The 12,500-nt window shown below is 36.8% G+C and overlaps 1 protein-coding gene across 1 annotated transcript in view; it reads right to left on the bottom strand.

Annotated features, from left to right (window-relative positions):
* Positions 1-9,804: 9,804 nt before the first annotated feature.
* LOC144978139 (uncharacterized) overlaps positions 9,805-12,500 on the bottom strand; it is a 12,280-nt gene continuing 9,584 nt past the window's right edge. The window contains exon 3 of the mRNA XM_078923800.1: positions 9,805-12,395. Coding sequence (XP_078779926.1) covers positions 11,236-12,345 — 1,110 coding nt within the window. The 5' untranslated portion in view covers positions 12,346-12,395 and the 3' untranslated portion in view covers positions 9,805-11,235. The remainder of the gene's footprint in view (positions 12,396-12,500) is intronic.

Raw genomic sequence — 12,500 nt, 5'->3', positions numbered from 1 at the left:
ATATATATTATATATATTGAAATTCATTTGTTCTCACCTCGTTTTTTTTTTTTTTACATATTCCTCTACAGTGTTGTTTCATCCAGAGGGCCTGGAGTCATCAGGGAGGTTGATTTGAGGTGTCTGGGAGGAATGTTGTTTTGTATTGTCAGTTGGCGTCAATGTTATATATATATATATATGTGTGTGTGTTTGTGTGTGTGTGTGTGTGTAGAAACTGTGTGTGGTGTAGTGCTGGAACAAGGGTCGTTTGGGGTAGTGATTGTATCATTGGGTTGGGTAGTGTGCATTGGACAGTAAGCATTTTTTCCTGTGTGAGCACGTGGCGAAAATCTCTCTCTCTCTCTCTCTCTCTCTCTCTCTCTCTCTCTCTCTCTCTCTCTCTCTCTCTCTCTCTTTCTGTTTAGTGTAGCGTTTTGGTTTGTGTTTTTTTTTATTATATAATTCTCTTCTAGGCATATGTTTCATGTTTTGTGTTTATTGTGTAGCTTTTTTTATTTTGATTCGATGTTTGATGTGGTGTTGGATTGTGTGTTTGAGTCTTTCAGTTTCCAGATGTGATCACTCAGTGTAATTGAAGATCTTTTTCTGTCGTGTTTAAAGGTTGAGCAACAGACATAGAAAAGAACGGGCACTCTTCGTGATTCCAGCTAATTCCCCTCAATCACACACACACACACACACACACACACATACAAATACACACATGAAACTATATTGTAGAAGTTGATTGTAATTATACTAGAAATGTACTATATATATATATATATATATATATATATATATATATATATATAAAATATAAATTGTATCACTCACTTGTATGTGGCCAAGACATACATTTCTGTGGCTTTCGTCCACGTCTTCAGTTGGCATAATCTGATTGCCTACTGAAGACGTGGACGAAAGCCACAGAAACGTATGTCTTGGCCACATATAAGTGAGTGATACAATTTATATTTTATATTAGCTCTAACCAGCATTATCGAGCACTAAGGTACCTACGAGTACCCACCAACACTCATATATATATATATATATATATATATATATATATATATATATATATATATATATATATATATATATGTATATATAAAATTTAAATGGAGTCACTCACTTATTTATGACCGAAACTCATGTTTCTGTGAACTCTACGCCGTGAAAAAGAAACATTCACGGATGAGGCAAACAACAAAATGAAATTAGCGATACAATAACAAAGTGAAAATGGAATGAATGAATGAATAGGAAATGGATAAATAAATGAAGGAATGAATAAATAAATGATAGAGAAAATAAATGAATGAATGAAAAATTGGACGAATAAAGGAATGAATGAATAAAGACGTGAATGAATAATTAAATGAATAAAATTGAATGATTGAGTGAATGGCTAATCAATTTAATTGAATAAACAGAATAAAAAAGGCAACTCTGTAAAGAGCAAGTTGAACTAAAACATATTCAAGTGGGACAATTTTAAAAAAATCACAATTTAAACTTTGAGTTTGATCGAAAGAGATGTATGTAACGAAATAAATTCAATTTTTTAAGTGTCCCCTCCAAAATGTCATGGTCTGATGTGCGCCCAAGAGCTAACTTGACAAAATTTATTATAAAATAAAGATGTGATAAATAAGGCCCCCGGAATTTACTAGTTTAGTTTAAAAAAGGAACAAATGACGAATTTTAAAAAATGATATGAGTAATCTTATAAATGAATGATGATCACACTTACAAATGAGAATAGAGAGTTTGATTAGCGGAAGAGTAGCGCTCCTTGATTGGACGTAACCCATAGTCTTTGACGTCACCGGCGGAAAAGTTAGTAGAGAGAGAACGTCATGTTGGTTATGCGCATGCGTCTCTCGTCCTCGCCTGGCCGTCAGGGGTAAGATTTTGAGAAAAAGTAAGTAATGAAGATAATCAATCTGCTTTATCATAAGTGTCTAGCGACAAAAACGTTTAAAGAAAAGTATTCACTAATTTGAAATGAATTCAAAGAGAAAGATGTTAAATTACTAAAGTAAAAATTTAGAATAATAAAGGTGAATCACTATTATGTGACAGCTTTATCTTTTTATAATTTTTATTTTACACTGTCTACCCCTTTGTTCTGTATTTTTATGTTATTATTTATTTATTTATCCTATTATCTCTGTTAATTTATACTGCTGTATGTCGCAATTTGAAGGCCTTGTAACCACATATTTTATTTGTATCTGGACGATCTATATTTTTAACACACATACACACACACACACAAACACACTGTACACAAATTTCCTTTTTTATTTGAATGAATCAAAGTACGAGTATTATTATTAATACTGGGATTATTATAACAGAAAATAACAGTGATAGAAATGGGTTGGTTACAATTGGTTACAATTATAGCTGGTCGTGTGTATTTCCAAACCTGAGGCTGCTTGAAACATAAATACCAATGGTGCAGATGGATGGTGAGATAGGTTATCATTGTAGCTCAACGTTAATTTTCACCATTGATACTCACATCTTTCATATTTCATGACAGTCGTTCTATAGATCCACAAGACATGTTATTCAGGAGTTTTCCCCCCTTTCTGACGTGTTAAAAACATGAAAAATTAATACCTTCCTTTATTGGAGAACAAAAGTACAAAACAAAACAAAAAATCAACATTAAAAATTTAAAAAAAAGAACAAAACAAAAAATACAACAACAAACAGAAAAAAAGGAAAATTCGTTAAAATAAGCATGCAGAAAAGAAAGAAAAGAAATACCCCCGTCCAAAAAATTAAAAAAAACGTAACTCAAAAAACAAAAAAACAACAGAAAACATTGACAATAAATAGAAAATGATTAAAAAGAAACGTACAGAAATCAAGGAACCCCCCCCCCCCCCGCCACCCCCCCCCCCCCCCCAAGCGTCCAAAAATAAAATAAATCAAGAAACAACAAACAAACAAGCAATACAAGATAAGGACAAACGAGACAAGCTTTTCAAGCTTAGTACAATATCCACTCAACTAACACAATGGGGTTCAATTCTAACATCAACAGCTTTTCAAGCTTAGTACAATATCCACTTAACTAACACAATGAGGCTCCATTCTAACATCAACAGCTTTTCAAGCTTAGTACAATATCCACTCAACTAACACAATGGGGTTCCATTCTAACATCAACAGCCTTTCAAGCTTAGTACAATATCCACTCAACTAACACAATGGGGTTCCATTCTAACATCAAGAGTTTTTCAAGCTTAGTACAATATCCACTCAACTAACACAATGGGGTTCCATTCTAACATCAACAGCCTTTCAAGCTTAGTACAATATCCACTCAACTAACACAATGGGGTTCCATTCTAACATCAACAGTTTGTCAAGCTTAGTACAATATCCACTCAACTAACACAATGGGGTTCCATTCTAACATCAACAGTTTTTCAAGCTTAGTACAATATCCACTCAACTAACACAATGGGGTTCCATTCTAACATCAACAGTTTTTCAAGCTTAGTACAATATCCACTCAACTAACACAATGGGGTTCCATTCTAACATCAACAGTTTTTCAAGCTTAGTACAATATCCACTCAACTAACACAATGGGGTTCCATTCTAACATCAACAGCTTTTCAAGCTTAGTACAATATCCACTCAACTAACACAATGGGGTTCCATTCTAACATCAACAGCTTTTCAAGCTTAGTACAATATCCACTCAATTAACACAATGGGGCTCCATTCTAACATCAACAGCTTTTCAAGCTTAGTACAATATCCACTCAACTAACACAATGGGGTTCCATTCTAATATCATCAACTGACATGTGGGACCACACATGGCGTTTTTAATCAATTAACTACCACGTAATGTTTGTCGATAAATTAGTACAATAGTATCAGTTTAAAATCTGATCCCACTCCAAAAAGGAGACCCGTCAATGACTCACGCATGTTTTAAGTCGTTATATAGATATAATAAAGAATAAAATATATAGAAAAGAAATTAAAAGGGTTTTGTCATATTGCCCCTCTGGTTAAAATGGTCTTTGTGTTGTTGTTGTCTTATCTTTGTCCTAGATGCCGGTGGTATGGGTAGATGCCCTTCTCAGTATTGCCCTCGCTCAGTTGCTGACGGGGCAGCCCAAACCAGCTGGTGGTGTGGGTAGACGTCCTTCCCAGTATTGCCCTCGCTCATTATATGACGGGGCAGCACAAATCAGCTGGTGGTGTGGGTAGACGTCCTTCCCAGTATTGCCCTCGCTCATTGTATGACGAGGCAGCACAAACCAGCTGGTGGTATGGGTAGACGTCAATTTCAGTATTGCCCTCGCTCATTGTATGACGGGGCAGCACAAACCAGCTGGTTGTGTGGGTAGACGTCCTTCTCAGTATTGCCCTCGCTCATTGTATGACGGGGCAGCACAAACCAGCTGGTTGTGTGGGTAGACGTTCTTCTCAGTATTGCCCTAGCTCAGTGGCTGACGGGGCAGTACAAACCAACGGGTGGTGTGGGTAGACGTCCTTCTCCTTATTGCCCTCGCTCATTGTATGACGGGGCAGCACAAACCAGCTGGTTGTGTGGGTAGACCAGTGGTTATATAATTCAACAATAGACCGTCATTGACTTAAAGCATGGGAAAGCTTAGGAGAGACAGAAAAAAATGAAGAGAATCCCTCCAGGCTTGTAAAGAACAATCTGGCATTAGAAATATGACCAACAAATCTTTTAAGGATTAAATTGAACTCATCATCATCATATCTTGTCGCGCCAGTGAGTCAGCCAGTCCCGGGCAGTCTGGTTGCATTCCCTCAGGTCAGCATTGGTGCAGTGAGGTCCCAGCGAGCATTCGGACAGGATGTGGTCCATGGTCTGTCTGGGGTGACCGCATGGGCATTCAGTGCCCGGTGAGATTTTCCATTTAAAGAGGTTGGTGGCGGTGTTTCCCACCTTTGCTCTAGCTCTGTTCAACGCCACCCAGTTTTTTCTCTTGAGGTCTGTGCCTGCTGGGAGCTTTTCTGTTGGGGGCTGGAGGGCATCGTTTGCTGTCTTGTCCCATTCTATGATGATGATTGAACTGATGTGCGTAACAATGCACATAATGGGCATAGGGATACTCGCTTTTTATTATAGTTTGAACACCACCTGTTGTTCCGCTAATCACCGCTCGCCATCGTAAGCCTGCACTATAAGTGTTTCTTTTAATATAAAAAAAACAAGTTCGTCTTTCAAAATACAGGCAAGACCATTTGCTGATCTGTCGTGCACGTCTACAAATCTTAATACTCGTTCAACGGGAAGTTTATCGTTCACATTACGTAATATTATTATGAATTGGAAACACAAGAAATATCAGTCGTTTCATCGGCTTCTACAGCCACAAGTTCTGTTGTTTTTTTTTTTCAATCTATTTCTTAATAAACTCTATGTAAATTTGATATACAAAGTCTACAAGCTCGTTTTGTATAGTGTTGGACGTGTATTTTGTAACATTTACTGATTTTAGATGATCTTCCAGCTGCTGGCTATCTAAGGAAGGCAGAAGCAATAAGCCTCTCTTGAACGAGGATTCTCTTTTATCAGGACCACGAAGTGGTAGCTCGTGTATCCCACAAAATTTAATGCAATCAATTATTTTATTCAATTCATGCTTATTTTTATCAACTCTCTGATTATATCTTTGAACAGACAAACTAATGGAACGGTCAATTTGAGTTGCTATATTTAAAGATCCAAAAGCTCTATAACGAACGGCATTTGTTAGCTGAGTCTCAGTATTTTCATGGGTTTTAGCGCTCCGATGGAAGTGGTTAAGGTCACTATAGCCTATAGATGTCCATTATTTGTCAGTGTTTGTTGCATCTGTAAAAAGTAGACAATAAGAACAAAAGAAACGTTCTTTTCTAAACTAATTGTGAGCCATTCATGCCTGTCATACCATGTCACTGAAAAAGAGCTTTTTCGAGATTTCCACACTTGCATTAATTCAAAATCAGTTGGTTGGTGATGAACTAGTCTTTTTATTTCTAATTTGTCGTCATCTAGTGTCAATCTACCAAATGGTCGGTGAAGTAAAGAGTCAACTTGATTCATTGCAATTCATTATTTTAAAATCACAACTTCAAATAATGGAAATCAGTAGAATATGATTAATGATAACACACATAGAAGGTAGATTCAGATCTTAAAGCTCTACAAAGAAAACGATCACTCCACTTAATCACTTAAGAAATCAAACAATACAACAAAGGATTACTGTTGACTATCTTCGCTTTCGTTCTCTGACTGTCACAAATACGCACAAACACACACACAAACACACACGCAAATACACACATACATACACTCATACACACGCTACCATCAACTCGGCATTACAAGCAAGAAATAAGTTGGTAAATTCGTCCACAATGCTTCGTTGCATAGAATTACTTTATTCAATAATCGTGAAAAAGAGGTGGGGGCGGGAGGAATTTAATATGTCATATTTTTAAGTTTTATGCTGTTTCTCTTTGCTGCTTACAAATAAACTTGACAATGATCAGTGTTTTTGACAGTTAATGTAATAATTTGGATGGCCTAAGTTACCCTAATTATGACGTAAATGGTGTAACATTGGCGCATCCACCTGTCCAACGGTGGAGCTCTCAGTTCCTGGCACCAGTCGTGGGGTTTCCGCTATATTTGAAGATTCGACCCAGTTTCTCGCTCAATCACCTGTAGCGATACTAATGGATAGAGCATTAACTGGAGCTTTGGATTGCTTTGCACCACGGTGTTGATTCAGTCACTAATTCGTGCATGATGTCACCAACACACGAGTCGGCGCAGTGCGTAAATCGGAATCTTGAATAGAGTGGAGACTAAAAAGGCAGTATGTTGTTGGCGAGTTGGATAAACACAGTGTAGTTATAATTTTTCAGTTTAATCTTTTAATTAAATTATTCTGTTAACGATTTTTAAAGAATGGCGCGGTTCTTGACACCATTCGATCCAATGGCCCCACGCCGCTGGATGTCATAATATCGTCTCCTCCTAAGTCCTGCTCATTAGATCATATCCCAACAAATGTTCTTTTAAAATGTCTTGACTCAACCTTAGATATAATTACCTCTATTATTAATCGATCTCTGGGCTCTGGAATAGTACCTATCTGCCCTAAAAAAAAGTATTTGTGGTTCCATCGGCTTCAACAGCCACAAATTCTATATTTTTTTTCAATCCCTTTCTTAATAAACTCTATGTCACCCTATTTCTTAATAAACTCTATGTCACCCTATTTCTTAATAAACTCTATGTCACCCTATTTCTTAATAAACTCCATGTCACCCTATTTCTTAATAAACTCTATGTCTTTTGTCACCCCTCAACTGAAAAAATCGAAATTGACCCTGATTATTTAAAAAACCACCGCCCCGTATCAAGTTTGCCCTTCATTTCTAAGATTCTCGAAAATCTTGTTTTAACGCTGTTAAAATCGCACCTGTTGTCTAACAATTTAATAGAAAAATATCAGTCTTCTTACAGAGAATATCACAGTACTGAAACTGCAATACTGAAATAAATTATCAATAATCTATTATTGTCTTGTGATAGAGAAGAAGTCTCCATACTTACTTTCCTTGACCTGTCAGCAGCTTTCGACACAATGGATTACACCATTCTATATAAGTCTTTTCAAGAATTTTGGAATCAGTAAAACCGTCCTTCAATAGTTTAAATTATATCTAAGTAATAGAGCAGAATCTGTCTTGATTGATGGCAAGCAGTCAATTGATTTACCATTGAACCTCGGTGTCCCATAAGGCTCTGTCCTAGGTCCAGTGCTCTATACTCTGTACACTTTGCCCCTTTGGCGCGCAATTGAGCCCCATGGAGTGAATTATCACATGTATGCCGATGATACGCAGCTGTATAAGTCTGTCGTCCCGTCTAGAATGCATGTAGCTTTGCTTCATGTGGAACAGTGTTGTGTGTCCATAGGGCATTGGATGCAGAGTCATAGACTAAAACTTAATGAAGAAAAAAAACTGAAATTTTATTATGTGGTACACCCTCTAATGTCAGGAAGACTGGTATACATGGTATGACTATTTTAAACAGCCACGTGTCCACGACAGATAGAGCAAAACATCTTGGTTTTGTACTGGACGACTCTTTAAGCATGAAACACCAGATTAACGAGATATGAGGACCACGAATTTTGAAGTAAACAGATTGCAAAGAATGAAGCGGTTTCTCCCATCCAACCAGCTTAAAGCAGTTGTCTGTGCTCTCATTCTTTCACGCCTCGACAATTGTAATTCGCTGTTGGTGGGCATTCCTGACAAGAAAGTTGACAAACTCCAAAAGGTACAGAATAGGGCGGCCAGAATGGTTCTGGGCATTAGCCCACACGAGAAAACAAGTGTAAAAACTATGCTCAGAACACAAAATTGCCATTTTTTCTTTCAACGCTCTAAATTCCCGATCTCCGAGCTACATCCAAGAACGTGTGGTCCTCTACTCCCCAATTCGCCAGCTTAGGTCATCGGAGATCCAGTTACTAAAAGTGCCAAAAACACGGCTTACTAGTTTCTGCAATAGATCTTTCTATAAAGCAGGACCTACCATTTGGAACTCGTGCCCTTTGTCAGTAAGGCTTATAAACAATTTATAGAAAAATCTGAAGACTCATCTTTTCCAGAAATTTTTATCCTATGCATTTTCTTCTTGATGAGTAAATTATTCGTTTTATTTTTCGATTCCATTTTGTTAAATGTCAGTTTCATTTTGTAAAACTTGCATAGTTGTGTGTGTGTCGATTTGGCTCGATATGAGTGTGTTTATGGTTTGACAAGTGTATTTGTAAAGCACTTTGAGGCTTCAGAATTTAGCGCCATGGAAGAACACTACTTTATTATTATTATTATTATTATTATTATTATTATTATTATTATTATTATTATTATTATTATTATTATTATTATTATTATTGTTATTATTATTATTATTATTATTATTATTATTATTATTATTATTATTATTATTATTATTATTATTATTATTATTATTATTGGACGGCACAAGAAGACCATTAGGTGCTTATAGTTTATTGGACAAGACATTGATGTAAAAAAAAAATAAGGGGGGGGGGGGCGGTCCTCCACATAATCTTCGACCATCTGTTGAACAAGACAACTTATAAAGTCGCACAAAACATGTCACGAAAACCCACTGGTCACCCATCGAGCACAGAACATGCTTGCCATTCTTGAATTATGTTCAGTGGGGAGGGAGTCCTACGAATGCAATAATGTGAAGCATCACTGAAGCTGAACTTCTTAAATACCAGATTCCATGTAAGTTTTGAATAGTATAAACTTTTTAAGGAACCGCAATTTTCAAATACAAGAGGTGCATAATTAATTTGACCTCTCCTCTCTTAGTTCCTATGTGTGCGGCTATGTGGTCTAGTGGTATGACACTCGCTTTCGGATCGGAAGGTCCTGGGTTCAAGCCTCGCGCTCGACGCATAGTTGAGTCCTTGGAGAAGGCTCTTTACTCACATTCTCTCACCGTACTCATGTGTAAAATGAGTACCTGGCCGTTAACAGCGTTGTCTTTGTCCGAAAATTTGTAATATCGCCTAACAGGCGTCATGTCCCGTCCTACATGTTAAACGTTGCTGTTGACCAGGGACCCCTTGTAACGCGCTTTGAGCACATTTAGTTGATATTGCGCTATATTAAGCTCAATCTAATTTAATTAAATTTAATTCTTGGTTGTAGGCAATCTATTAAACTTTCCGATATTCGCTGCATGCCATGAAAAAGAAGTATGCCCTTCGCCACATTAGAGAAATACTTCAAAATTTTCTTATTGTGACAAATTTGCATGTTTAATCTATATTGTTATTAGTTATTTTTTTATGAATGCAGAAATCACAACAGGAAGTTACTTTCAACTTTTAGAATGTAACAATTGTTAATGTGAAGTGTGTACAAAATGGGGCAATATTAGGAGTAGTGTACATGAATCTCGTGAAAAATAAACCCCTAGTCAAGCCTGTGGGAGTTCAGTGATCGTAATCACAACAGAATTCACTGTGTATTAACGTAAACCCTCCAAAAGTTCACTCATCCCAGAACGTCCGTTTTTTTATATATACCGTAAAGAAGAAAAATTCCAAAGTATGGCTGTAACCAACGCAAGAAAATCGGCTTAATGTCACCAGCAATCCTAGTGTCCGAGCCAATAGGATTCAGTAGTCGTAACGTCACTTCCTTCCTAATGACGCATGGTAACTTAGTAACACTGGCCCTAAACTATCTGAACAATGGCGGACGCCCGTATGAAATATTTATCCGGCGAGCATAAAAGCGTTTCCAGAGGAAACAAACCCCATAAATTTGATCATGTTTTGACTTTTACACATTCTGATCACAAGGCATACGAAAAGGGAACGAAAAGTTCTAGCTAGCATGAAGAATAAAAAGTAATGATTTTCTTTGTTTAGAACTAAGATGGCCGCCGTTGCCGGGCGCGTGACATCAGACTACTGAATCGTATTATCATTAAAATCCATCAGAAGCTCGTGAAGATATCCACGTCAATGCGTGCTGCTCACGGGTTGTGGAACGGACTATAGATAGTATGCAGATGACGTCACTCAGGCCTTTGTTATTGTTTTTTCCATCCGCGTTTGTGAGTTGTTCTCACTAAACTGTTAAAATATTAACCAGACTATAAAAGTTCATGGTTACACAGAGTTTGTGTGTTGGTCCGTTATACTTCAGGATGGCAATGTTGTGAACTCCTTGGCCAAGCGCATTCTATCTATAGCTTAAAATCACTTTGATATTCAATGTATTATATCGATGATAATGGCAGTGGCCAGTTGTCAGCAAGTCACGATAATATCAAACTTCCAAAAGTCTGTTTTGCTTCTACATCCGTGACTACAAATCAAATGAAATGTATCAAAATAAAACATCTTTAATGAGTGGAGTGTTATTGATGCTATGCACTTAGTTGAAATACTCACGACATCTGTCAACCTGAGAAACCGTACTTACACACAGAACTCTGTGTAACCTTAAACGTTTATAAACTGAATAATACAATTTAGTGAGAACTACCCATAAAAATGGCTTTCTAAAAACTCCGCCAAAGAGCTGAGTGACGTCATTTTCGTTCCTTTTATATAATGGTAAACTATCTTTATTTCTAAAACATGACCGTGGAGAAAATTAGTTCTAATCTCGTTTATGACATAATCCAAGCTGTTTTAACTCTGTATTAAACTTTGAACTTAATTGGTAATATATGATGAAATTGATACTGGAATTTGCTACTTCAAACGCTTCCCAAAATACTGCCATGAATTTGACTAAGTTAGGAGCCCTACTAAGCAAAAACTTTGAAAAATTTGCCTGTTGTACAATCATATACATTGTGTTGGGACCGTAAAACAAGAAAAACAATAAAGAAATTACTATCATCATACGCGTCAATTTCAACTCTTTGTTCTGGTCTTTCTTAGAATTTGTTCCAGATTTTGAAATGGACGTGGTTGATTTATGAAATTTTTTTGATGCTCGGACTTTGAAAATAATCACGGTATTAAACACCGCCAGGAGGACGATGATGGTGGGTCGAAAAACGAAGTAATTCGTATATTTAAAAAAAGATGAGATGTGAGCCAGTTCTGGAGAAAACTTTTGAAATAGTTCAGGAAAACTGAAAATGAAAAAGACAAAAATAGACGTAAGTGTTAGAATTAGTGACCGTTTTGGTGTAAAAATTGTCTTGACATGAAAAGGGAAGGCCACGCTAATCATTCTTTCAAAAGCCAGAAATATTGTAATCCAACTGCAAATGGATCCAAATGCTCCAATTGTTGCCGTGGCGTACATAGCAAAATATTTTCCACTCTTGACAATCTGATGTAAATATAGTTCGAATCTAGGTAAAATGAATAATGGTATTAATAATAAATTTAAAACAAACGATGCCATACACATGAAAAAGTCTGATATTGCAAGTCCAAAAAGAATAGGTGTGCAATTGTCTGAAAGAATACCTTGACGATAAAACACCAGAATGGTAATGAAGTTCGTGACAGCTCCAAAACTAGAAATGGCCAAAATAATGGGGACTCGACTAGTATACAACGGTACATAATCGAAATATGGAGGGTTAAATATAGTTAATATGATTGCCTTAATCAGTTGTCCGATTAAATTGACTTCGCTGACTATTTTAATGGAACAAAGAGTCGTGTTGTCCTCAGAGAGGGTGATCGTTCCATTAATGCAAGTTTCATTTTCTCTCAACACGCTCGTCATCACCATGACACCCCCCATTTCCGGTAGAACACAATCTATATCTCGTATTCCCTCAAACCTTGCGTGTCCTGAAAAACAAAAAAATAAAGTTGATCAGAGCCATTAGGCTCATGGAGGCGGAGTTTATCCCAATTTCTATAGCGTGAACCGGACAATAGCAATTACTTTCTACC

This window comes from Berghia stephanieae, chromosome 8 (genome assembly GCF_034508935.2).
Source record: "Berghia stephanieae isolate SIO BIC M18660-M18661 chromosome 8, UCSD_Bste_1.3, whole genome shotgun sequence".
Lineage (NCBI taxonomy): Eukaryota > Metazoa > Mollusca > Gastropoda > Nudibranchia > Aeolidiidae > Berghia > Berghia stephanieae.
This window is presented reverse-complemented; position numbering and strand designations above follow the sequence as displayed.